The sequence below is a fragment of the Phalangium opilio genome, unplaced genomic scaffold (genome assembly GCF_054372755.1).
Source record: "Phalangium opilio isolate 3A_F unplaced genomic scaffold, DU_Popi_V2 ptg001170l_1, whole genome shotgun sequence".
Classification (NCBI taxonomy): domain Eukaryota; kingdom Metazoa; phylum Arthropoda; class Arachnida; order Opiliones; family Phalangiidae; genus Phalangium; species Phalangium opilio.
Genome location: NW_028324255.1, coordinates 11979448 through 12005894, shown reverse-complemented (window position 1 = coordinate 12005894; position 26447 = coordinate 11979448). Strand labels below are relative to the sequence as shown.

Sequence of the window (26447 nt, the reverse complement as noted above, 5' to 3'; positions counted from 1 at the left end):
TAGGTTCATCACCCATTTTTGAAGATTGGTTACGCGTCATCATTATTCTTTTGTTCTTCCTATGGTCCTCGACTTTAATATATTTAAATATACTTTTGGGTCGTGCAAATTTTCTTATAGCGACTTCAATTGTTTATATCCTTTGACTGTTCTTAACCAACGTCCTATTTCTTTGTCTTCAATTACCGTCCGATTTAATTTACCGTCCTATTTCTTTGTCTTCAATTCCCGTCCGATTTAATTTACCGTCCTTTTTCTTTGTCTTCAATTACCGTCCTATTTCTTTGTCTTCAGTTACCGTCCTATTTCTTTGTCTTCAGTTACAGTCCTCTTTGTGGTCACTAGTCTTCAATTACCGTCCGATTTGTTTTCACTAACCGTCCTATTTGTCTTCACTAACCGTCCTATTTATTATTTACGTCCTATTTATTAATCTTCATTACCGTCCTATTTTTTAATCTTCATTACCGTCCTATTTTTTAATCTTCATTACCGTCCTATTTTTTAATCTGCCCCGCGCCTCCACCAAGTTATGTGACGAGGTATCGCTACATAAGTTTTTATCGGGGAAATAAGGTGAAACGTTTTTACAAGAACATCTTTATTCGATACAATCCAAAACTGAAGTGAAGTCTTTTTCCTCTCTTTTTACCGAACACTCCTTTGACTCCAAAAAACCCCAAGAAACCCCAAATCCTCTCCGGTGGTCGAGCGAAAGGGGTGAATCATCTTTACGGAAAGTTTTCCAAATAAGGGCATGAAGTTCATAAAGGGACCTTCCCTAAAGTCACCGAGAGTAACGTAGGGACATTCACCGAAGTCCCCGTTACATAGGTTGAGCCTTTCAGGCGCTCGTCTGTTTCGGAGTGGGTTGCGGCGAATTGGTGTTGCGGATGTGGTGGTGGTCCTTGGGACCAGTGACCCTCGCATTAATTATTATTTTACCGGTCCCACTATAAATTAAATTTCTAAAATGGTGAGAATAAAAAGCACGTAAAGACACAAAAGTAAAGAAGCTGGAAATTCTAATTGAATTTGAATTTTTTACTGTAGGAAAAAGTAGCATATAACAATCCATAACAGTTAACTTTTATTTCTTATCACAATTTTTCAACTAGTTGCCACTAAATATCAATCAACATGTCTAATGATATTTGAAGTTCTTAATCCTTTTCTGAACTAGCCTTATTCCTTATTGCATTTTCCATAAATTCAGCGGCAATATCTTCTCTCGCTATCAGTAAGCCAGATCAAAATCTTGTAATGTGACCATGCACTACTGAGAAATACGATTACTGACAACTAGTACTGGCTATGGTCTAGACTGTCGACTACAAGAGACTCATTCTAGAGTATAGACGCTAGACAAGATCAATAGTCAATAGAATACAAAACTTTTGTAGGGAAGTTGTAGCCAAGGAGTACTAACTACCTAGGAGTAGAATTGGTAGAAAATGAGTTGAGATAGAAAAATTCTAAAAAGGAACCCCGAATTTATAAACTGGTCCCACCGTCTATTTTTTCCAAAAACCCTAATTAATAAAGTGCTCCCTGATACCACTGACCCCAACTTTTGGAATAAATAAACTGGTCCGAGCAATTAATAAACTGGTTTGGGACTTGTAAACCTGTCTTATTTCCTACCCTGTAGTGACGAGCCCATGATGTAAACAATAAAGATGGCCGCGAGCTACGAGGTTTAAGCCTCGGTCTTTAGTGTATCGGGACGGGGGGACGGGGAGTCGGGGACTCGGGGTCCGAGTAAAATTGTCCATGCCCATGCCTTTTAATAATTATCTTAATGTTCTTTTTATTGATGATTGTTTATGCCTATTAATATTTATCTTAATGTTCTTTTTATTGATGATTGTTTATGCCTATTAATAATTATCTTAATGTTCTTTTTATTGATGAGCTTAAGTTGTAAATTTTTAATTCGATACTTTCAAAGTAACGTTAATTAAACCTTCAATACCTTGATTTAAATTTTAATTTATAATCCTTATTTAATTTAAGGATGATGTCAGTTTGTAAGTCTCGTTAATTTAATTCCCCCTTTCCCACAGAGAGGGTCTGAAAATTTAAATCACTTGGCAGAGACTGGAGATCTTCAACATTCAGTGACAGACTCTGAATCTCAATGGGCATTTAAAAAACTGTATAAATTTAAATTGAAATTCCAAATTATAATTAAATACTTTTTGTTTGATATGTTGATATTAACGTAATCAATCCTTGAATACTCTATTGGTACTATCAACACCATCGTTAAATTTATTACTTAAATAATATAATTTTTTTTAAATATAATAATCAAATTAGCGACTTATAATTAGTTAACTTTAAATGAGTATGTTTCACTGATTAAAATTACATTTCTAAAAATTGTTAGGTTGATAGCACTTTCATGTTTCATGTAGAAATTTCATATTTCCGTGGATGGAGAGATGAACACGTTGATTCCGTTTGTCGTTGATTGAAATTAGATTCATTTTGGTCATAAATTTCATTTTATATTTTGAGTTGTTGATTTTATGAGATTGTTGATTTTATTTTTATAATTATCACTTACGTAACTGTTATTAGTAGATGAACCCAGCGAGAGCGGAAACTGCCAAAATGATTAGTTAATTTTGCAAAGAATCTGCAATTTAATTCTGCAAAAATCTACCTATTATTTTATGTCAGTTCCGTTAAGTGATCATTTAATTTTAAACTTGCCAAACAAATAGTGAGCAATGGTACCTCCGTCCCAAACTAGTTATAGTTTTAAAACGATGACTCGAGTTTCATTTTGTTAATACATTTAATTTTATTAGTAAATCAACCTGCCTAACTTTTAAGCAGACGAGTCTTAAAAAACGATATCATTGGTGAAATTAGAAAACTCTCTCTGCTTAGCGCGCCTTCTGTCGGGGAGAACCTTAATTTCTTTTTTGATTAATATGATAATATTAATTGTAATGTTTAAGTTCCCAAGTAGAAATCTAATCTTGCCTAGGATTAAAAAGATATATAATAATTATAAATTGCAAAAAAAAATTGCAAGCAACTGTCTCTCCTCCTCTAGCGCGATACAATATATATTCGACAGCATCCAGTGGCGGGCGTCGGGGAGGTGGGGGGTCCATACAGTTGCACAGTTCTCTCTCTCTCGTCTCCCGCTAAACCCACGCAGTAAGTGCGGGCGTCGGGGAGATGGGGGGGGGGTCCATATCCTAACTCTCTCTTTCTTCTCTTCAGTATAATTTATCTCGCTTTATATTACAAGCAAGCGTGGCTTCGTGGTAGAGCGCGCGGCCGGGCGTCTTCACTGACGTCTCGTATGGATTGGGATATCGCGGGTTCGAGGCCCGGCGCCGACGGGAAAATAATTTCAATTGAAATTAAATACGTTACGCCACCTATGAGGTGTGAGGTGTACTACGGATGAATTTCGAGTCGAAAATTCGCGGGAAATTTGAAATTCAAAAAGTTTATTTATGAAGAATCTTATTATGCGGTTACACCAAATCCAGCCAGCCGTCCAGCCAACAGAGGTCGGAACAATACTTTCGAGCTCTAAAGAGCGCAAAAGTAAAAACATTGTAACTACAGCCAAGTGTCATTGCCTACTCTTGGCTACGAAAGTGGAGGTATGTTCTATTTTAAATATTTTTTTATTTCGACTAATTGAATTTTTATTAAATAATATAAAAACTTAACACGATATTAATATTTATCACAAACAAAATTTCATGTTATATCATCAAATTCGAAACTACGTGCTTAATGTTGATTGGCTGGTGCTTTGACTTGAAGGCTCGGTAAGGCTTCTGAATTCGCTTTTTCTGGCTATAGTAACTTCCACACCAAAGTGTTTCATTTCTGGGTAGAGGGATATGAAGTACGCAAACAGTGCAAATGCCAGTACCCACTCTGCTATTGCGTTCACTTGTTTTCCTTCACTCTAAAAATAATTTAGAAAATCTTGAAACGGGCTCGACGTAATTCTGTTTCTTATTTAAAATTGCCTTATTTTCTCTCATTAGATAACAAATTAGAGAAACTTAATTGAAAGCTCTCCTATATCTTTAAATTTTTGTAATCAAATAATTAGTAATTACTTTCCATGCATCACTATCAGGAGAAACAGTTGTTGTACTGTTTGACTGATCGTTTTTCTTCTCAGGCTGCTGAAACGGAACCGCTATCACTGTTTATTAATTTTAAGGAATATAACCTTTTCCACGTTCTATATGCAACTTCGATGATTGGAGAAGAGCTTCTGCTCGTTCATCATCAAATTATAACAACTAAAAGGATACTGACAGTTAAGGCAATTAAGGCCAACAAACAAATACCGCAACGGGAATAAAAAATAATCATTGGCTTGGAAGTATGCCGTCTTGAAGGCCTGACCATATAAGACAGGATTGTTTGCGTCACAGCGTATATTAGACCAATAATAAAAGCGATGAAGGCGCCCAGCGTGTGTGGTAACACCACGCCTTTACCCTTTGGAGAAATTTAACATTTTACTACTATATAAGTATATTAAATTTAAGTATTGTCTTACGGCCTCGCTCCTATCTTTGGGTTTAGTATTGACTGGGTATGAGGCGACAATTATCATGCCACTTAGAGTTAGAATGCCTAAAACCACAGAAAGATTGTTCAGTCTTTTGACATTTTTCATGCCCTCAGCAAGAGTGCGCAGACTGTAGTATCTGATAACCATGGCCAGAAAACCTAGATAAGTAAAGACAGTATAAAGAAAAATGAGTGGGGAAATAAGAAAGTAAAATTTGTAAAATACAAACTCTTGTTTTTAAAAAGAAGGGAAGCCACTTCGAAATGAACTTTTTATTGTCTTTTAGTGAAAAATAATGGTTCTTAATTGAAATTAAACTTTTAATATTAATTATAAAGCTGCCAAATATCTGACAATGAATAAAACAGTTCGTTTCAAATGGTCCCTTCTGTATTTCAAAACGTATGTCATTGTATCAGTTACCGTTTTACTTACCAAATGATGCCGAAAGGAAAAGAAAAATTGCAAAAACTCCACTTTGTGGAGGATATCCACCTGCATCACTGGGGAAAAGAATTTAAGCGAAACACGTCATAGACTGTCTTTAGAAAAGTCACACTAATAAATGTGTAATGATATAGTACAACGGTTAGAGAATATTGCTCATATTTCCCTCAGGTTTAACTTTATTGCAGTCCTATCACTAGTTCACAACAAGTGTTATTTGCAATTTAAATTAGTTCAGGTCGAAAGCTTGTAGTAATTCTCTTTTTACACCTGAATGTTCATCCAAAAATGTTGCAAAGAAAAATAATCTCCTTCAGTATATCGTATGGTGAAAAATTATACCTATTACTGTTTGTAGCTACTTCAGATGGATAAAGGGCGTGTTAGTAGTACAATTTAAGTGGACAGTTACCTTTTCGATTTAAAACATAAAAAATTAAGAGGAATTTGTAACATAGTATATATAATTTACTTTGTAAGGGTCTATATGATTTATGAAATCTGTTTATTCGTGATTTCTTTCAATAAATAAAACCAAATATATTGCTTAATTCACCTGATGAAGGGCAGAAACGCCGGTACGTCTTTCCTAACTACGGCCCAAATGTAGGACACAATGACTCCCATGAAAAGCATGGCTCCAAGAAGAACCGGTAGCCATCCAGAACTTGACCATTTGATTCGTTCCATTTTGAAATGTGGTTATTTATTTTATTACCTTGTTGGAGAACGAGCTGAAAGAAATTCGACTTAAAACTGTTTCATCCACCTCTCTGATAAAAAGGTGTACATTTACACGTAGATAACGGGATAACGTGTGCTTGATATAAAGAAGTAACAAGTTGGGAAACCAAAATTTAGCTCTCCAAGTCGAGGGCTAACATTTTCACCCAAAAATTATACTTTTACAAAGGTCAATCAGCCAATGAATCATAAAACCCGAAATGAATAGCACAAATTTGGCGTGTATGTGGTATATACGAAAGACTAGTGCATGGTGTATGTAGATAGAGTATTAAAGTACAATTTTTCGAATTACTGCGAACGCATTTCGGAAAATGAGAACTCGTTTGCTCCTATTTTTCAACTGCGAACGGGGTGACAGACACACTCTCACTCAGAAACGTCCGGCGTAATACCTCTCCACGACATTAACGTCGCTCGAAAGGGTAGTAAGGCATGCAGTCATAAACTAAAATCCGTAAATCGGGTAGAAGTAATTGATTAGAATGCAGGATATAACAGAAGTTGCTAACGACGAGTTAACGCGAGTCTCTAACGCTTTGTCTTCCATTCCATTGTAACTTTGTTGGTGTAAGGTATATATAAAACAAAAGAAATTAGTGGTGATGGTGAAATCAAAGCTACCTAGATAATACAAAGCCGATGCGCGTTATTCTAGAGCTAGGGGAAATTCTAGGGGAAGGAAAGTTTTTTGCCGATAGAGGGGGCTCTAGTTTCATTACCCGAATCATAAATTCAAAAGTTATCTCCGGAAATAACTTATAAACTGATGCTGAGTGGAATGTTACTGAGTTTTCAAGGAGTCTTCCCGTCGAACTTGCTATCCCGGTCTAAGTTCGTACGGATACCTACCCCCGTTCAGTGCCACTAAATTTGGCAGAATCAAACCCATCGTACATCGAAGTGTTGCTGCCAGCCAAGAATCATACTAATTTCTCAAAATTAGCTAGTATTGTCTAAAATGATGTCAAGCTGACCCCAATTACTGAAGACGTGATACAAGAAAGACAGATCATGAAATACTCTGCCGGCTATATCTGCAACAGGGCTTTTTTCGCCGGTTTACGTTGTGGTTAATTGTATGCAGCTCAACGTTTGATGGTTGCAGTCTGAACGTCAAAGATCTTGTTAGAATTAATCCTAGTCCATTTTCCTCTCCAATGAATTGAAAGTGAAATTGTTATTTTTCTATTTAAATCGGTTGTTAATTTATTGACTATACATACAATTCGTATAATTTGATTAAAATTTCACTCTCAATAAAGCCTTCGATTTGGCAATTGTATTCAATCTTAAACTCTGCATGCTATCCAGAACTATTCAGTGTGGCAACATGCACGGTCATAAACATACATTTAAAATGCATTGCCAGGCAAAATAATACCCGAGTCTTGGTCTACCAAATAAGTTAAAATCGAACCCTTGCCTTACACCATTATATTATTCATAAACTATTAATACAGACTTTTAATTCTTTTCAAGTAAAGCTAACAATTATGAATGTTTATGGTTCCTATTTAAGAAATATTTGTTTGTGTAGGTTTATATTTTTAATACTGGCCACTCTCGAAAGACGTGAGTGACGGATTATCGTATGGTTGTGGTAGATCTTTCTCGTTTGAACGTTGCACGTTCATCAAATCGTCTGTGAATCGTACCCAGTCTGCGTGCAATTGAGTGTTTTTTGGTCCCCAGTTTACGTTTGGCTTAAAGGCTGTTGAAACTGCCTGTAATACACAATAAATATCTCAACCTAAGTTCATATTTTGGTAATTGATCTATCTACTGGCCGATGAGAAACACAGGGAGTGTGCGTTTTTCCTTTCACATCAAAGAATCTAACAATAATATTCTCGGCTTATGGTGGAATTCTTAAACGTCGGGCGCAACGCAATTTCGTACAGGCGAAGGCAGGGCGTCGTGCGCAAACTTCCTGCCATTACGCACGACGCCCTGCCTTCGCCTGTACTAAATTGCGTTGCGCCCGACGTTTATGAATTCTACCTTTAATCTACGTAGGGATGTCCACACTGAGCCTGCCGCTCATTTACAAGTGGGTCCCTTTACAATGCATAGAAGGGTGATGGCTGGCCAATATGCCACAGCTAACCGACAGCGCCCAATACTAACTATTACCATTAACTTCATCAAGTTTTGATGGAAAGCGGCTCACCATTTGTAGGTAAAAGTTGCACAATAAAACATCGATACTACCACTGAAAAAATCTTAAGGCTAATCTATTTTAAAATTGGGCACATGCTTATGGTTTTGCGATAAAATTACTCGAATACTTAATTATTTTAAAACTTAATTGTGACATTACCGAAAAAAAACCTTTTCCTCTGTGTTTATGTATTTCAACTAGAATCCAGAATGGAATTTGTAGCATGGCAATGGAGGCCAGACCCCAACCCATAATGTTGCCCCACCAAGGGATTCCAGCTTTATCCTCGTTGGCAACCACAATATTTCCATAAACAAAGATGACCTACATTTTTCATTATTTATTAATAAAAGTTTTAAATAACAAAACTGAGAAACTAAAATTTAGAAATGAGACTAGTCAAAGTACTCTCTCCTTTCTAGAGAAGTTTCTAAACTTCACTAGAATATACAAGCCACAGCACTCAAATATCTAAGCCACTATGCATATCCTTGAATTCCGTCAACGTACCATTTCAAATTTAAGATATGCTTACGTACTATAAGGGATACAGGAGTTATTCCACCCCAAGTAATTTTCCAGAACCAGTTTGGTTGGCTTCCAAGCATATAATGCACATCGTTGCAAAGTCGTTTGGTACCTGTAGTATAGCGCAACAGAAAACAAACATCTTTTAAAAATACTTAGATTAATGATTCGGCAACTATATATTCAACAGTATTTGCGAGCTATTCGTTTCATTATGCTGTTAATTTAATTGAAAGTTTACCATAGATCCACATGATGCCAACAACTTCACATATTCCGTAGAAAAATACCGCTGTTCCTACACAATAATTATCGAGAAGAAGCATGATGTAAGACCCACCCTAATAAAAACAGTTGTGAAATAATAGGTAGTCTGCTCTTTTGCTATTCGTGAGATATCTTACATTGGTAGTTAGTGGCAGTCCACATAGAAATGAAAATATCGTCATGGCTAAAGCCAGTCTCCACTTCTTGTGCCTGAGTGCTGGGAACCGATCACGAACCGCTGTTAAGATGGTCTCAATCTGAGCAACCTAAAAAACGAATTTTATAACCTTTAAAAATCGAAGACAAATTGTAAAAAAGCCCCGCTTTTATCTGCTAGATAGTCTCGCACCGGAGACGCTCAGATGTGTATATTATTTCAAAAGTAGTATTACATGAAAATACAGGGTTTTTCTGGAAAGTCTGGCACAAATTAACAGGCATGTTCCTTGGGTCAAAAGGAGTCCGAAAGGTCCTATGACGTTTTGGGGTAAAGCGCTCCGTTGCGACGTTATGGGCTCTCAAAAGTAGGCCGAAAAACAAGGAGGGTTTGCAGAATTATAGCACTAGTATTGTGGTTTTGACCCAATTGTTTTCGATTATTGAGCATAAGGCAATGATCGAAATAAGTTCAAACCTAGTGGAAGACCGTGAACGTGTTAAACGGCCAAAAGCGTTAATCTCTTGGTTTTTATTAATGATTGTAATTAAAGGTATGGAAAGTAGCTCAGATATCGGTTACTTGTTTGTTCAGATGTACTGTAACTGACCAGTCTTTTATTCTTTATTTCAATTAGACACATTACTTTTAAAATAATTTGAATGAACCCCATTACTTTTACAATCCCTTAACCTTTACAATAATTCGAATGAACCCCTTAAGTTTTACAATAATTCGAATGAACCCCTTAAATTTTACAATAAATCGAATCGAACCCATTAATTTTACAATAATTTTAATCGAACCCATTAATTTTACAATAATTCGAATCGAACCCATTACATTTACAATTATTCGAATCGAACCCATTACATTTACAATAATTCGAATCGAACCCATTACACTTACAGTAATTCGAATTGAACCCATTACATTTACAATAATTCGAATTTCCCCCCTGTTGTGTTGGTCTAAACATTAGGGTAGTTTTCAACGTCAGGTTTTTTGCAGACGGCTTAAATGTGTGTACCTTAACGTGCTTCATGGCGTACGCGCGCAACTTTGCTTAAACGTTGATGGTGCCCATTTTGAACAATTTTTGTAGAACAATGTAATTGGGTTTCATTCGAATTATTGTAGAACAATGTAATTGGGTTTCATTCGAATTATTGTAGAACAATGTAATTGGGTTTCATTCGAATTATTGTAGAACAATGTAATTGGGTTTCATTCGAATTATTGTAGAACAATGTAATTGGGTTTCATTCGAATTATTGTAGAACAGTGTAATTGGGTTTCATTCGAATTATTGTAAAAGTAATGGGGTTCATTCGAATTATTGTAAAAGTAATGGGGTTCATTCGAATTATTGTAAAAGTAATGGGGTTCATTCGAATTATTGTAAATGTAATGGGTTCAATTCGAATTATTGTAAATGTAATGGGTTCAATTCGAATTATTGTAAATGTAATGGGTTCAATACGAATTATTGTAAATGTAATGGGTTCGATTCGAATTATTGTAAATGTAATGGGTTCGATTCGAATTATTGTAAATGTAATGGGTTCGATTCGAATTATTGTAAATGTAATGGGTTCGATTCGAATTATTGTAAATGTAATGGGTTCAATTCGAATTATTGTAAATGTAATGGGTTCAATTCGAATTATTGTAAACGTAATGGGTTAAATTCGAATTATTGTAAATGTAATGGGTTCAATTCGAATTATTGTAAATGTAATGGGTTCGATTCGAATTATTGTAAATGAAATGGGTTCAATTCGAATTATTGTAAATGTAATGGGTTCGATTCGAATTATTGTAAGTGTAATGGGTTCGATTCGAATTATTGTAAATGTAATGGGTTCGATTCGAATTATTGTAAAATTAATGGGTTCGATTAAAATTATTGTAAAATTAATGGGTTCGATTCGATTTATTGTAAAATTTAAGGGGTTCATTCGAATTATTGTAAAGGTTAAGGGATTGTAAAAGTAATGGGGTTCATTCAAATTATTTTAAAAGTAATGTGTCTAATTGAAATAAAGAATAAAAGACTGGTCAGTTACCAGTACATCTGAACAAACAAGTAACCGATATCTGAGCTACTTTCCTTACCTTTAATTACAATCATTAATAAAAACAAAGGGATTAACGCTTTTGGCCGTTTAACACGTTCATTGTCTTCCACTAGGTTTGAACTTATTTCGATCATTGCCTTATGCTCAATAATCGAAAACAATTGGGTCAAAACCACAGTTCTAGTGCTATAATTCTGCAAAAATCTCCTTGTTTTTCGGCTTACTTTTGAGAGCCCATAACGTCGCAACGGAGCGCTTTACCCCAAAACGTCATAGGACCTTTCGGTCTCCTTTTGACCCAAGGAACATGCCTGTTAATTTGTGCCAGACTTTCCAGAAACACCCTGTATATCTTTATAACTTACAGCGCTGCCAATTCCAAGTGTAAACAGCATTATGAAGAACAGAACTGACCACAATTGAGGAACAAAGCCAATATTTCCAAGTGCTTCTGGGTAAGCAATGAACGCCAGAGACATACCCTCTAAAATTATACTCTCGTTTTAAGTTGAACATCCAGGATCTGATGTACAGAATAGAAACCTTTCGTACCCTTTTTACTGACAACAGTGTCAACTTCTTCACCGAGTTTGAGAGCTAAAGTACCCAAAACCGAAAATATCACAGATGCAGCGAGAAGACTCGTGAAAGTGTCCGTGAAACTGACTATTAAAGCGTCTCTGAAAATATAGTTTTTATTTTGGTCAAGCGAAAAACCGACTCCTTTTTTTTTCAATTCTTAAAATTACCTAGAGATATTATGCTTAAACTCATTGTAGCTAGAATACATGACTAATGACCCATACCCTACAGCGAGAGAAAAGAAAGACTGTTCGCAAGCATGGTACCACACCTGCAAAGAAATTGAAAATTTGACCACTATTGTGTACAAAATCCCCGAAAGAAAATTAAGCCTTTAAGCAGACCCCATTCGACCGAATGTACCATTGACGTATTTTAATTAAAATTAACAATTCCATCTACAAGCTTGTCGTTTGACCATTTACAAATACCTCTGGTCGCAAAAGATCTTCCCATTTAGGGGTGAAGAAGTAAGCCAGTCCATTCGTTGCTCCCTCGTTAAGAAGGGCCACGATCAACAATGAGAACAAAACCGTGTAAGGAAAAAATGCGGTAAAATAGGAAACCTGTTAAAAATTTTAACTAAATAAATATTTACCATAGAATTTTAGACGAAAATTTGTGTTACTTTACTTTTCCTAGGGATTCAATTCCCTTTATTATGGCAAGAAAAACCACAACCCACGCAAGAAGAAGACATAGTGGTAAAGGCCAATCCATGCTGTTCACTTCTTCCAAACTCGAAGACTTATTTAGAACTCGATTACTTTCCAAAATATCAGACATAAAGATTAGTATTTAGATAATAAAGTCAAACTACACCACATTCCATGGAAAAAATTGAAGGGATAACATAAAAGAGCACTAAAACCTTTCACCGAGTTTTTTTTTCTAAATGTCAGAAGGTTTATTTATTTTTGTAAAAACATTCTGCAATTGTCAGAATAGAGGAATGGGCTAATCCGAGAACTATATGTAGTAACGAATTTGCCTTATGTAACCACTTGGGCACCATGGAAAAAAATGGAGGAGGTAACATAAAAGAGCACTAAAACCTTTCAGCGAGTTTTTTTCTAAATGTCAGAAGGTTTATTTATTTTTGTAAAAACATTCTGCAATTGTCAGACTAGAGGAATTGGCTAATCCGAGAACTATATATAGTGACGAATTTGCCTTATGTAACCACTTGGGCACGCTGGGTATAATTAATGTTTTCTAGAACAATAATTATAATTATTAAATCTTATTAATTGAAAATGAAGTCCAAACTCGAAAATTAAAATTCCCGAAAATCGATGCTCAAACTACTTATGGACTTCATACTTTCCAAGCTCCAAAGGCTTATTAATAAAAGTACTTCTATGAAAGTTTTAGTTTCCCGTGAGGAATTCTGAATACATTATTTGCTTTTAAAAGACTTACTTGAAATACATTTCTGTTAATCCCGAAGAAGATATATTCGACTGTAATATAAATAAAACTTTCATAAGAAATATCGCTATTCAGCCGTCTAAATCGTAATTGCGGGAATTGAAGTATTACATCAATGCATGTTAAATTTCCAGCCCACTCCGGGTCGCAAACAGTCCATGGAAGAATACTTGTCATGGATGCGAAGAAGTAGAAGATTGTTAAAGCCATCAAGTAGTTATAAAATATCATTAAATAGAGATTCGACACCATTTGGGCGTATCCTATGCCTGAAAATTCGTTGAAACATGATAGTTAATGATCTTGTTCATATGGTTTTCATGTTTTCAACACGGAAAGAAAAATGACCACCTTTAAGCGCAGGTACAACGCTCCAAACTTTTATTGGTCCAGCACCACTAAACTGGCCCAGCACGAGCTCCATGTAGTATAGAGGACGCCCAATTATTACCAGTACGATTAGGTACGGAATTAAAAATGCTCCTTCAAAATCATATATAATCAGTATAAGATTAAAGGAACTCACAGTGAAATACAAACTTTCCTATTCCAAGCTTTAACGTTATGATCGGCGAAAACAAGGAAGCATTATTTATTTGTACTAAGAAGGGCAAACACGATATGTTCATAGACCTTGCAAATTATATGAGTAATTTAATGAAAATCTTTTAGTGCTTAATAATGCATCACTGCTAAAAATTTTAAATTCGAAAATGAACAATTCTCGAATTTACAATTAAAGCAAAGAGCGGGTCCAGCGGATCCCCTACAAGTTGACTTTCCTCCTGAACTCCGGGTTTAGCTTGGCGAAGGCTAGTGGGCGGGATTTATAAGTACACTTATAAATCCCGGTCACAAATGCCTCCTGCCTTTGCCAAGCCAAAACTGGAGTTCGTAGGGAAAGTCAACTTGTAGGGGATCCACTGGACTTTTATTTTACAAACCCTGGGCGCAGACATTACCCCTGGAAGATTCCGACCCTGCTAAGGAAGCAAGGCTGTCTTTCAACTAGTAATTTACTTGTCCTATCATTGATCCCCAAATAATTTCTTCCACTGGAAGCCGAGTTTATTTTAACCACATCATAGTATACGATAGGCTCTTAGTTTGACCCGAGCCGTTGTAGTATATAGTTGTGGCCCGAGTTTTCGCTTTTGTTATAGTTATTTTTTAGCTTAAAAGGAATTCGATATTACCGCAAACCCCTCATAGGGTTAATTAAGCTCGGTAAGATATTTAATTGCCATTAAAACTTTTCCAGGTTGCAACCGTGAATCGAACCCGGGTTGCTCGCGCAGAAGTAAAAGACACGCAACCACGGAGCCATAGAGATTTGATAAAGTTATGAGTTTTTATCGTTTAGTTTATCTCTAAAGGGGAGGAGAAGGGGGTGAAACCCTCTTTATTTGTGGGGTCGGATACTTCTACATTTTTATCTGTGGGGTCAGACACTTCTGAATTTTTATCTTTAGGGTCTTTATGTTTATTTTCTTCTTATTTATGTACTAATTAAATAGATAACGATGTGGCTTATACTATGGCCCAGCTCTTGGGTCAACTTGTTCATTTAACTTTTCACTGCGTCTGCCCACAAAAATGTGAGCCTTGGTATCTTAACATGGATGTAATCTTTCAATGGTAATGTCTGCGCCAAGGGTTTGTTAATAGTTAAATGAATATGCAAATTTGAGAATTAAAACTAATCGATTCTTAAATTTTTAGCAGCAGTAAACGATTAGAGCCCATGAATTTTATAGCTTGTATCATTCATTTAAATCAAAGCTGTATTTTTTTGGCTAACCAAATTTTGACAGAACGCCCATTAAGTGCTATTTAATGAGATAAACAATCCCATGGTATAGAAACACATGAAAAAAAAATAAAGCTCACCACCGCCATTGTTGTAAGCGACATTAGGGAACCTCCAGACATTACCGAGCCCAACGGACACTGACATGCATGACAAAAGGAATTCAACCTTTCTTCCCCAAGCTCCTCTTTTGTTCTCGTCGGCCAGAGGGACATCTTCCCCTTCCAAGTCGACTGTTTTGGTCATAATTTTCAGCTTAGCAACGTCTTGATGCGTCGAAATGGCTTGTATATTTTCAGTACTTCAGGATGTGTTCGGCAAGTGTCTATTATAAAGAAACAAGTCTCTTCAGAACGAACTTCTTCCAATGGAAAATGGAAGTAGAGTTTAGTAACTTTGTTTTATACGTGTTAGGGAATCCAACTAGATTAAAAATTGCTAGTTCTTACGGTTGTTAATCTCTTTAATGATTTTACTGTACGCTCTCATTTTAAAGGGTATGGGAATTTACAAAAAAAAGGAGTTTTCCTCCGCGGTCTAACCCGGTTTCTCCTTTCCATCAAAACTTGCAGAGGTTAATAGTTAGGATAGGGCGCTGTCGGTTAGCTGTGGCATAGGGGCTAGCCACCACCCTCTATGCATTGTAAAGGCGTTAGATAAGTGGCAATAAGTCGCAAGATGACTTGGTCCAATTAGCTAGTTGAACTTTAATATCATATTTCACCACGAAAGTGGTATTATGTTACACTTTCAAGTCTCTACTTTAAAAGATCAAGTTTTTAATATAATTGAACCAAATTTTCTGTTTTTAAAATCCATTGAAAAACCACGGAAACTCAGTTTCGATATATCAACAATTTTGTCTTGTCGAGTTTGTTTGCCTGTTTTATGACATCACTATGACGTGAGGAAAAAAAGCGCGGGAATCCTATACGCGCGAGCATAAGTTTATCATGAGGCATGATAAACTTATGGCGCGAGGTATACGCGTCCCGAAATTCTCGCCAGTCTAAACTGTGGGTCTGATAGCGGAGCGAGTGGCACCATATATCTGTGACGTCGGACTATAGGAAACGTTTTAGCCTTTCTTAAAAAGAGGATTTCAAATAATTTCATATGAAGCATTTTCAAATGCATTTTGCCAAATAACCAGAAATCGGAGAATTAAAAGCTTGATATTTTTGAATTCACAGAAATTAATTCTATCTTTTGCTATATAGATCAGAGGTTTTTCAAACGAAGCTTCTCATTCCCTTTAACATTAACGTGTCTCAAATATTTTGAACATCAAAGCCATTTATACTTATCTCATAAAAGTGCCATAAAGAAACAGAAAATTAACCTTTTTAATAAAAATTTACATTCTTTAGGGAAATAGTAAGGTTCGTGGTCATTTATCACACCTTGGGTAATTAGATGCAAAATTTTTTATGAAGCAAAATTTTTGAGAAGCAAAACGAAGGATTTCTCTGTTTTCTTTTAAACACTGACATAAAATTGCTGAAATCTGAAGCTGACCAAAATTAGTTCAACCCGATACAAATCCGCGAGATATAACTTTCGTATCTACAGCTTCAAGATGTTGAAGTAACATACCTTTAATTTATAATCCAGATTCTGAGGATTTCTCCCTACTCAAAAGTAGGCTGGAGGTAAAGCTCGGCAAATCATTTTCAAATGGAAAATATTATCGTGCTTAGTAAAACAAAATTTTCAAGCATGTCCCTATGTAAAGTTATTTTACGAAGATCCAGTTTTGGCTCAATGATTGTGGTTTGAGAAATTCTAGTTTAAACGAACACACTGCGAGTTCGCATATGTGACCGCTAAATTTTAACACCCTTTATATAGAAAGAATTTAATATTAATTCGATTTCCAGACAATTCGTCGTAAATTCCATTTATTCAAGGATAATTCTTTCCTAGCCTAAAAGGCTGCTCTCGAATCCGTGACTTAGAGTATCTAAGTAAGTAGGTTTTATTTCAGGCTTGTGGAAATAAATCTATCTCAAGATCATGTTGTAAGAAACGGTACATTTTTTCGTGGTTTTGACTCAAATGATCAGCTTTCAAAATCCCCTTTTCTGGGGTTGCCAGTGGTGAGACTCTAATATCCAATAAAAAAAAGGGTGGTCAGCTCGAGCATGTTCGCGGTGTGAGATAATACTAATCGTCGGGTTGCACCTTTCAAAACAAGCAGTGGCAGTCTGGCTCAAGTATGAAAAGGGTTTATAGCGAAATATTAATTTTCAAGTCAGTTTGAAAAATGACTTGGTTTTTTAATTTGGACCTAAACGTGTCGGAGGCACTTAAGAGTCACAAAGATGCATTTTCGAATGAAAAAAGCAGTATTGGTGAATATACACAATGCTATGACAAAACGAACCTATACAAAATCAGCAGGGTTACAAATTACTAGCTGAATCATTGATAATTTTAGTCATCAGTCTACTTGTAGCTAAAAGAATGCAACACATAATGAATCGCTACTTAAACGCACATCTATAAGTTTTGGCAATCTCTCAACATCAATAATATAGACTTAATATCTGCATTCCTAAAAAAAGTAGTTTCCAATTTGGGAGACATTCAAAGTCATTACATCGATCTACTCTATAAAGAGAATAACTAGGAGAAGATTTGTTAGTGAAAACTAAATATTTATTTGGGGTTTAAAATTAATATTTAGGAGGGTGCATTGGCTTTTATATCTGTTTTTAATGCATCATAACCTACTGAGTTGTTTCTTCAAAGTGATGGGGAAAAATGAAAAAATACATTTACCTCTATACTCAACATTGACTACGTCTGAAAAACGAGGTCTTTTTGAATTGTTGCGTAACTATTTTTAGGAATGGAACCAAACATTGCCTGCTTTGAAGACAATCTAAATTCGTATGGAAATGATTTTTTTTAATCAAAAATTCTATTTGAGGTTAATATAAGTTTGGTTTCGTAATAATAGCTAGGCTTTTTCAAACTAAATTAATGCTCCAAAAATGTTTTTTTTTTATCATTATTTTTGGCTTTGTTACTATACAGCACTCTATGATAAAACCAAGGAATCAGCGATGGAAACTTGTTCAATTTCGCAGTTGTTCGGCATCATTTATATTTCAAGGTCCATGTATTATAGGGAGTATTTGCTGATTATCTAGGGGTCAGTATCTCTCCATTAAAGAAAGTGAGCGTAATCTTTAAAAGCCCAACCCTAGAAAGATACGACTAATTTGAAATTTATGTGGGTACAGGGAATTAAAGAGTGACTAGTTCCTCGATAAATATTCCATTATAACAATGGTAGAGCCTTTATTTCGATCTTCAGTCCTTGCCACGTTTCAGTAGAAATATTTTTCGTTTTCTTCAGGTGGAATTAAAAATCCATGGTCACCTTCTTCTGTAAGTTCAAGTATGAACACGTAGAAAGCAAGCAATGTGTAGTAGATCCAATCAGCCGATGAACCTTATTTCTCGTCTATAATGAGGTTTTAAATTTAAAAAGTTTACGAAGTATTTTACGTCTAACAATATGCGATAGTAGAAACTGCATGAAAATTCGTTTGTTACTTTCAGGAAGGTTAATGCACAAAGATTCTCAATAGATGTCTTTGTGAACCCATGCACTCAATGACCGTACCTTCAAAAACCCCGCGAGTCCTACAACAACGATGACGTCATGGAGAGTATATACTACACCCTACTTGTGTGTCGGAATGTCTCTGTGTATGCATGGACAAAAGCAATACTGAAGGACGAATGGCAGAGGGAGAAAGTTGAAAAATACTTGTTAATTCGCCTTCTAGCGGCAGATAGTAGCAAACCGGATATGGGAGAATCAACGTTCTAAAGAGGGATGCGGCTAACGTCTTACTTTGTCTAGATGGCGCTAGCTTTTTCCGGGATTTGACTCAGTATGGCCAGTTATGACTCAAATGGTGGCCAAACCTTAAAAACTCTTCTCTATGGAATAATGTCCGCATGAAAAGTAATAAAAAAATTGCCAACGGGCTGACGGGCAACGCCGAGTGCCTTAGCTCCTGAAGTGCTACAAAAATATTAGTCATCAGTAAAATTAATCCATTCTTTATATATTTTGATGGAAGTTCTTATTTCACGCGACCGACGCCGCGGGTAACAGCTAGTTCTATATAATTATGTAGGGAGATCAACATTGGAAATTTTACAAAATTTTTCCTAAAACGGGATACCCCAAAAATATTTGAAGTTTTCCATGGAATTCCTAACAATATAGATGCAGTTCTAGTCTGGGAAAACACTGGTTTTACGTACTTCTTCAAAGGAAACCACTACTCTAGGTACAGACCGAATGTAGACCACCTCAAGATCTCGATACCAAAAGATAAGTATGACACTTCTATGCTTCGTAATGCTTAAGACTTACTATGAGCTAGTTCGAGAACGACGCGAGAATTGACTACACTCGTTTTTGAAATCGATCTTCCTATTTAGTCTTCACTAAACCTTTAACAGCACCTCTTCAGGCATCGCATTACAAGAATCTATAACGTTTCACCTACGTCACCTTATGACAAGCTCTCAGTAAGCAGTGTCAAACTTATGTATCATATGACCTTTCTTTTTAAACCAGGGTAGACATGAGATAACGCTGGCACAAGTGAATTTCGCATTTAAGCCGATGCTATGACAGCTGCTTTATTGTTCAAATAAATCGCCTACACTAGCGAATAATAAATGATCACGTCACTGTTTATCTTATGAAAATTTTCCTCGGTAGAAGTTCGAACGTGGCAAACTGAAAAAAAAACTGGAATCTTAAAATGACGAATTTCTGTTCTCTAGTTGTATTTCTCGCAATTCGTAAGTACTACTAATGTAATTTACAAAGTAGGATACTGCTGGTGCTCAAATCTACAATTGGGTGCCATCATTCAATTCTTAGACTTTTTTTTACCAAAGAAAAAAACTTCATTGCTTCAGTTTTAATTTATTGATTATTTTTGAGATTTAGTCTAGTTATCGTTAAATTTCGGGAAACATGGCTTTTTGCCAGTATCAATAATTAAGGAACAGAAGAAATTCCTTGAAGAGCTTTACGAATCACCAGGAGTTCATAATAACCCCCCTTCGGGGGCTCCCCCCGGTGATACTTAAGGTATCACCTAAGAATTAACGCGTAATTAATTAATTAATTGTTTATTTCCAAGTTACATAAATGTTTTAACGATCGCCTAATATTTGTACCATTAGATGTTTTTACGACACATGAACGAATGTTTCCGTTACGACCTTTAACTATCTCTACCACCCGCCCTAGTTTCCACATATGACGTTTCAATTTGTCATCTTGAATAATGACTATGTCATCTGTTTTTATTTGGCTAAGGTTTTTGCGGGATTGCCGTGGTGAGCGGATCGCAATTCTCTTAAATATTCGCAACGGAAACGATTCCAAAATTTGTTTATTATTAATTCCCGATGTTTCATTCGTTTAGTTAAATCTTTTCTCGAATTAGGTACATTTTTCGTATTTAGATTAAACGGCGGCAGGGTTGTTATTCTGCGCCCTATTAGGATTTCAGCAGGTGACAAGGGAATAGGTTCTTGTAAATCGGTATATATGTAGGTCAAGGGTCTTGAGTTAATTATTGCCTCAGTTTCTATGAGCGCAGTTTCTAGCTTTGTATAGGAGAGGCAGGAGAGCCCCAAGTTCCTTTTCAAAGACGTTTTAGTTGACTTAACGAGGATCTCCCACCACCCGCCATAACAAGCCGCTCTTTCAACAATAAATTTCCATACAATACCACGGGTACCAAAAAATTCCTTCAATTGCTCCAATTTGATATTCTTCCAGATAAATGCCAGGTCCGAGTCTGCCCTTTTAAATGTTTTGGCATTGTCGCTGTAGACGACACTAGGCACCCCCTTCTGGCTATCATTCTTTTGAATGCTAATAAAAAATCCTCCGTGGTCAAAGATGGCACCAATTCCAGGTGTATCGCTCGGGACACGGCACATGTTATCAAACAGATGTAAACCTTCATTGTCGTTTTTCCATCCTTAACTAACATAGGGCCAGCAAAATCAATCCCAATAATAGTAAATGGGGCGCACTGGTCTAACCTGTCGTGGGGTAAAGGCGCTATTGGAGTGTCACCTGGTTTTACGCTAAGCCTTCTGCAAATTAAGCAATTTTTAACTATGGTTTTAGCCAACTGTCTGCCAGCTGGGATCCAGTATTTCTCTCGAAGCGGGTGATGGTATCATTTACACCTGCATGCTTAACCTGTCTATGACTTCTTAACATGAGGAATTTTCCAAATCTTTCTCCGTTGTCCATTAGAATGGGGTGTTTTTCTGTATAGGGCATATCTGATTCTTGTAATCGACCCCCCAAACATATTATCCCGTGTTCATTAAGAATCAGGGTTGGCAAAAATCCGGATTTTTCTTGAAAAAGCCACTGGTATGGTTTTTTGCTGGTTTAAACCGGATTTTATTGGATTTTTCTGGCTTTTTTTAAACTACTCTCTAGTGCTCAATTTTAGCACTTCTTTTTACATTTAGCGCGCTAGTTGTCTTCTGCTAGGCCGTCTAATTGAGAATAATTTTAATTGTACATAAAAGTTGATAAAACTATAGACATTTCCTTAGAGTAGGGCCCCTGATATAATCAGGATTTTTCAATCCAACCCGACCCATATCGGGTCGGAAAATCCTAGGTCGGGTTGGGTGAGAAAATTACTTAAAATGTTTTGCTGGTCGGGTCGGGTAGGGTTATCATTCCGTCTACCCGGGTAGATATTTTTATTATCTTCAATAGGGCAGGGTTGGTCCCGGGTAGGCTTTTTTGTGATCTTCAATAGGGCAGCTAGGGTCGGGCCCGGGTAGGCTTTTTTGTGATCTTCAATAGGGCAGCTAGGGTCGGGCCCGGGTAGGCTTTTTGTGATCCTCAATAGGACAGGGTCTGATAAAGTTTTTTGTAAATGCGCGGTCCGACCCAACAATATAGCGTTGCGAAAAATTCAACTCAGTCTCACGAGTTTCGGGTGGGCAGTGGGAGGAGGACGCGTCAAACTAACCCACAACATATGGGAATCGACCATTTCGATGAAATAAAGAGGTAAAGACATGTGGGTCAAACGTTTCCTTCCATCTCACTTTATGGTGCCTGCGCTGTACTCTTTTATTATATGTTTTGAAAAATCCACTGGATTTTTCATCGTGGTTTAAACCGGTTTAATCCAGGTGGATAAAACCGGACTGGATACCAGCGTGCCAACCCTGTTAAGAATAGGCCTGAGAGAGGCATATTTCGAGCTCATTTCAACTTGCTGTCCTAATTTTAAATTCCGAAGCTCAGGCGTATAAATTTGGCTTTGAATAGAATTTACCCATTTAATTTCCGCTAATTTCATTTCTTCAGCTGTAATAGGTCCAGCTAAATTTTCGGAATTTTGGTTTGTTTTTATTTTTACGAATCTGATTACGTAAGCCGTGATTCTCAGAAGTTTATCTAGGGATTCGTGGGTGTTAAGATCCATAATATTTTGGAGACCCTTTTTATCTGCAACTTGCACCGACAACGTGATCTTACGTCTTTATTTTCCCACTAAATCCGAATCTATTTCCTCTAGATCGTGCTTTGGCCAATTAACTTCTGGTTCCATCAACCACGTGGGCCCTTTCCACCACAAATCTGAATTTATTAATTTTCCAGCCCGTGTACCACTAGTTAGCAGATCTGCCGGATTTTGAATCCCCGGGCAATGAAACCATAAGTTTGGATCAGACAATTGTTGGATTTCTTTTACGCGATTCACTACGTATGGCTTCCAGTTTAAGGGATTTCCTTGAACCCAGGCTTTGGCTACTGTGGAATCTGTCCACCAAATAATTCTTTCCAATTTGGAACCAAGTGTGTTCTTAACATAATTAGTGAGGCGCGCCCCGATGAGACACCCTGTCAGATCTAGTCTTGGGAGGCTTAGGTCCTCTTTACCTTCTTTGTTTCGTTTAAGGTCCTTGAGCGGAGCCACTCTAGCCTTTGCAGCTACTAGGGATGTCCCTATTTTTCCCGCGCTAGTCTCATACCTGACATACACCGTCGCAGCGTACGCCTTAAGGCTAGCGTCGCAAAAGCAGTGGAGCTCTAATTTTACTATGTCACCCTCATTTTCCCAAAAATAATATCTGTTTACACTAATTTTGCTTAAAGCTGGCAATTCAAATACCCAAGTTTCAAATTCAGTTGCCAACGGTTCAGGAAGTTCTTTATCCCATTCTAGTTTTTCTACCCATACTTTCTGGATGATAAATTTCGCTCTAATAGTGAACGGAGCCAACAATCCGATTGGATCAAAAATTTGGGACACAGCGCTTAAAGCGCAACGTTTTGTCTTTTTAGCGTCCTTTAAAATTTCCATTAGCACCCTTAAATTGAACGAGAATGCGTCAGAGTCTGGGGCCCATTTTAAACCCAAGATTTTTGATTCTGATTTGCCTATTTCTGATTCAAAGAGATTAACTTCTCCTGGACTTGTTTTTTCTCCCCAAAGTTTTCTTAATTCAACACTATTAGTCACCCACCTTCTAAAACGCATGTTGGCCTCTAACATTAATTTTGCTGCATCCTCAGACAGTTTGTAAGCCTGATCCACGCTATCTACTCCACTTGTCAAATCATCCACATAAATATCATTGTTCAATTTTTGTTTAACAATTGGGTCAGCGTTTTTAGCTTGTTCCAAATGATATTTAATAGTGCATGCAAGGAGAAAGGGACTAGAAGTAACCCCGAAAGGCACTCTAGTCATCCTATAGGTTTCAAATTCATTTTCTAATAATACCCCTTTATTTTCTTTGACCCAAAAGAACCTTGTGGAATCTCTGTCGTTTTCATTTATAGCCACCTGCAGGAACGCCTTCTCAATATCGGCGACCACAGCTATTTTGTATGTTCGAAATCTTATAAGTAACAGCAGGAGGTCCGGGTTCAAGTTGGGTCCCGAAGAAAGGCATTCATTTAAGGAGGGGCTCCCTTTAACGTGAGAGGATGCATCCATGACTACGCGAAGTTTCGTGGTTGACACGTGGTTTCTGACCACTCCCCTATGAGGGATATAATAGGTATCTGGGACTCTATTATCTATTTCGGTTTTGGGGAACTTTTTCCGCAACCCCTGATTCTACCTGTTCGTTTAAACACCTTTTATATTCTTGGTAGTACGTGGGGTCCTTTTGAAACTGTTTAACTAATCCAGACATTCTTTTTAACGCTACCATTTTGTTATCGGGGAGTGATTCCTTGGTATTTTTCCATGGAAGCTTCACTTTATACCTTTCCCCATTGAATCTAATGTCTTTGAAAAACAAGTTTACGGTGTCGTCGTCCCTGATGTCCAAATTTTCCCTACTATCTATTACAATAGATTCTAGGTCAAAGAACTTTCTAAGAGTTTGATCGACGCCCCTTTCGCTAGAGTTTATTAGCATGACCGTACCATTTAGGATTTTTAACAATAGCTAAAGCTGTTTGCAGAAGGACTAATTCTTCTACTGTTCTAATTGGAGCTAAATTTGTTACTACCGACTGATTTTCGTTAGCCTCAAGGGTTTCGCTTGGGCCTGGTTTTAAATGTGATTCATTTTCTTCACAAATTACGAAATTGTGTTTCTTACGGCATTTTTTACATGTTCGAAATTTTGATCTACAAGTTTTTGCGTCATGGCCAAATCTAAGACAAATGTAGCACCTATGACTATCCCTTAAATATCTTGTTTCAGCTCTAGGGTAAAATTCCGGCATTCTGTTGATTTATGGTTTGTATTGTTACAAAAAATACAATAGACGCCTTCAGTTTGGTTGTTTCTCCCCCTAGATCCCGCTGTAAGGGTAGCTGCGCTAGCAAAGTACTTGTTTTCTACTTTGATCTTAGGCTTATGTTCTGTTTTAACATGGGATTCAAGTTTCCCGCCATTTTGCCCCGAGGATGAACCTAAAATCTGAGCCATCTCCCTACTTTCTATCTGCTCTTTTATAAATTGTAACAATTCATTTACATCCAACTTACTGAAATTAGTAGTAATTGAATTTTTACGTAGGCAAAACTCGGTCCTGATATCATCAGGAAGGCATCTTAACAAGGTTGGGCATAAGAAAGAGGTATTTTCCGTGGTATTTTCACCTAGGGATTTTAAACTACGTAAGCTTATTTCGCATGTATTTAATAAACGTCCAAGGGCGGGCAGGTTTTTAGAACTTGTCACCGGCTGAATATCCCTTAATTTTTGCATGTATGAATGTGAGGCGATGTATGATTTATCAAATTTTTCTTTTAACAATGCTATAGCTTCATCATAAGCTTCTTCTGAATCAATTAACCCGTCTACAGCTTCGAAAGCTTCCCCTTCCAAATAAGACATTAAATAAACAAATTTATCTACCTTGTCAAGCCTCGTACTATCGTGCACTGTTACTTTAAATCGTCCCCAAAAACTGTTCCATTTTGAGTAATCTCCGTTAAATTTGACGATTGTCAATGCAGGTAATTTCACTTCCACTTTTTGCGAGGTTGAAGAGTTGCTTTGAAGTTGACTTTGGTTTACTCCGGGCAAGAGTACGTTTCCTCCAGCGTTGCCCGTTGATCCTGCGGTTAAGGATGACGTTGACGAAGGGGCGGTTCCACCTAATTTGATGATCATCCGATTTAATTTGAGTTTTATACCAATGATGTCTTCCTTGTATTTTATAGCTTCATCTTGGTCCTTTTCCAAGTCGGCTTCGTCAGTTATTAGGGGTTCAACTTTGTTTTCCGCTTGCATCAGATCTTCCTCCTTTTGGATTAAGATCGCTAATCCATCTTCAAGTTCTTCAACGTCAGGAACGGCAGTCGATTTGATCAATTTATTTAGATCATTAATTTTTCTGGTTACGGCTGCTCTAGTGCTTTTCCTGGCGGCTTTTGCTAATTTTAGAAGATCTTGGATGGTTGGCGCTGGACCCGTTGCTTGAGCCGCGTTGATTCCACTCGACACGTTCTGGTTTACGAGTTCGTTGTTGTTCGCCATCGTTCGCGATTTATTTCGTTAATTAACGAAATCCCGGGTTTCGGCACCATGAAGATTATTTGTCCAAGTTCGCGGACCCTTTTGTATCTTCTGACGTTCTGTGGTTCAGTTTGGGAGAGCTAGGAAAAAAGCCTACGATCCGGACTGAAACAGATTGTAGGCTAATCGCACTGTTTTACGATGGTTAATTTTAATTTATTAATCAACGAACTAAGTTTGTTTTAAAGAAAAAACTGTTTATTTTTCATGCTGAACTTTTTGCTCAATTTTACTAAAGTTTTTTCTACTCCTGTGTTTGCGGAGCTACCACTATTTTTTGTGGTTACCACTAGTTTATGTGGCCTACTCTAAAGGTGGTTTTCTTTAGACTGCTTGTCCAAAAGCAAAAAAGGGGTCTTTTTGTCGCTCTTACCTTGGTAGGTATTTTACAAGGGAGAGGTAGAGGGAAGGGGAAGGCATTTTCTGGGGCCTTTCCTCTTTCCTCATCTCTTTGCGAGACCGATGGACTTGCGAGATATTTCTCTCTTTTTTTTCTTTTTACATTACAGTGAAATTAATACATTTACATGGTTTCATGAATATTGAAAAACAAATTATACAGTGAATATTTTTA

The 26447-nt window shown here is 36.8% G+C and overlaps 3 protein-coding genes and 1 long non-coding RNA gene across 5 annotated transcripts; all 4 read right to left on the bottom strand.

Annotated features, from left to right (window-relative positions):
• Positions 1–834: 834 nt before the first annotated feature.
• Positions 835–3576, bottom strand: LOC149587298 (uncharacterized). 2 transcript variants are annotated; one of them, XR_016380366.1, is made up of 3 exons: positions 2722–3561; positions 1049–2657; positions 835–968 (listed from the first exon to the last, which is right to left on the bottom strand). It is a non-coding gene; the product is annotated as an uncharacterized LOC149587298 (long non-coding RNA). The 2 variants fall into 2 exon arrangements; XR_016380365.1 differs by lacking the exon at positions 835–968 and having other exon boundaries at positions 2241–2657; positions 2722–3576.
• Positions 3577–3668: 92 nt separating this feature from the next.
• Positions 3669–5953, bottom strand: LOC149587297 (DNA damage-regulated autophagy modulator protein 1-like). The gene is made up of 6 exons (XM_089863658.1): positions 5577–5953; positions 5009–5076; positions 4559–4731; positions 4308–4497; positions 4107–4195; positions 3669–3949 (listed from the first exon to the last, which is right to left on the bottom strand). The coding sequence occupies exons 1-6, from the start codon at positions 5708–5710 to the stop codon at positions 3761–3763; spliced, it is 843 nt and encodes a 280-aa protein (XP_089719784.1). The 5' UTR covers positions 5711–5953; the 3' UTR covers positions 3669–3760.
• A 1308-nt stretch (positions 5954–7261) lies between these two features.
• On the bottom strand, positions 7262–15031 carry LOC149587296 (sodium-dependent nutrient amino acid transporter 1-like). Its single transcript, XM_089863551.1, has 13 exons — positions 14866–15031; positions 13327–13458; positions 12967–13244; positions 12178–12333; positions 11976–12110; positions 11712–11815; positions 11515–11642; positions 11328–11446; positions 8862–8990; positions 8699–8798; positions 8469–8569; positions 8089–8253; positions 7262–7491 (listed from the first exon to the last, which is right to left on the bottom strand). The coding sequence occupies exons 1-13, from the start codon at positions 15029–15031 to the stop codon at positions 7315–7317; spliced, it is 1890 nt and encodes a 629-aa protein (XP_089719677.1). The 3' UTR covers positions 7262–7314.
• A 3-nt stretch (positions 15032–15034) lies between these two features.
• Positions 15035–26023, bottom strand: LOC149587295 (uncharacterized). Its single transcript, XM_089863691.1, has 2 exons — positions 25211–26023; positions 15035–15110 (listed from the first exon to the last, which is right to left on the bottom strand). The coding sequence occupies exons 1-2, from the start codon at positions 25832–25834 to the stop codon at positions 15081–15083; spliced, it is 654 nt and encodes a 217-aa protein (XP_089719817.1). The 5' UTR covers positions 25835–26023; the 3' UTR covers positions 15035–15080.
• Between the last annotated feature and the right edge of the window lie 424 nt (positions 26024–26447).

Excerpts from the sequence above, each read along its gene's own strand:
- LOC149587297 (XM_089863658.1), bottom strand. The coding sequence starts at position 5,710 with ATGGAACGAATCAAATGGTCAAGTTCTGGATGGCTACCGGTTCTTCTT. Across the intron at positions 4,498-4,558 it reads CCAAAGATAGGAGCGAGGCC|GGTAAAGGCGTGGTGTTACC; the intron begins GTAAGACAATAC and ends ATTTCTCCAAAG. Across the intron at positions 3,950-4,106 it reads CTGATAGTGATGCATGGAAA|AGTGAAGGAAAACAAGTGAA; the intron begins GTAATTACTAAT and ends AATTATTTTTAG.
- LOC149587296 (XM_089863551.1), bottom strand. The coding sequence starts at position 15,031 with ATGACCAAAACAGTCGACTTGGAAGGGGAAGATGTCCCTCTGGCCGAC. Across the intron at positions 12,334-12,966 it reads TTAACAGAAATGTATTTCAA|TTTATGTCTGATATTTTGGA; the intron begins GTAAGTCTTTTA and ends TAAATACTAATC. Across the intron at positions 11,643-11,711 it reads TTTAAGCATAATATCTCTAG|AGACGCTTTAATAGTCAGTT; the intron begins GTAATTTTAAGA and ends CTATATTTTCAG.
- LOC149587295 (XM_089863691.1), bottom strand. The coding sequence starts at position 25,834 with ATGGCGAACAACAACGAACTCGTAAACCAGAACGTGTCGAGTGGAATC. Across the intron at positions 15,111-25,210 it reads ATAGTACGAGGCTTGACAAG|ACACTTGCCGAACACATCCT; the intron begins GTAGATAAATTT and ends TCTTTATAATAG.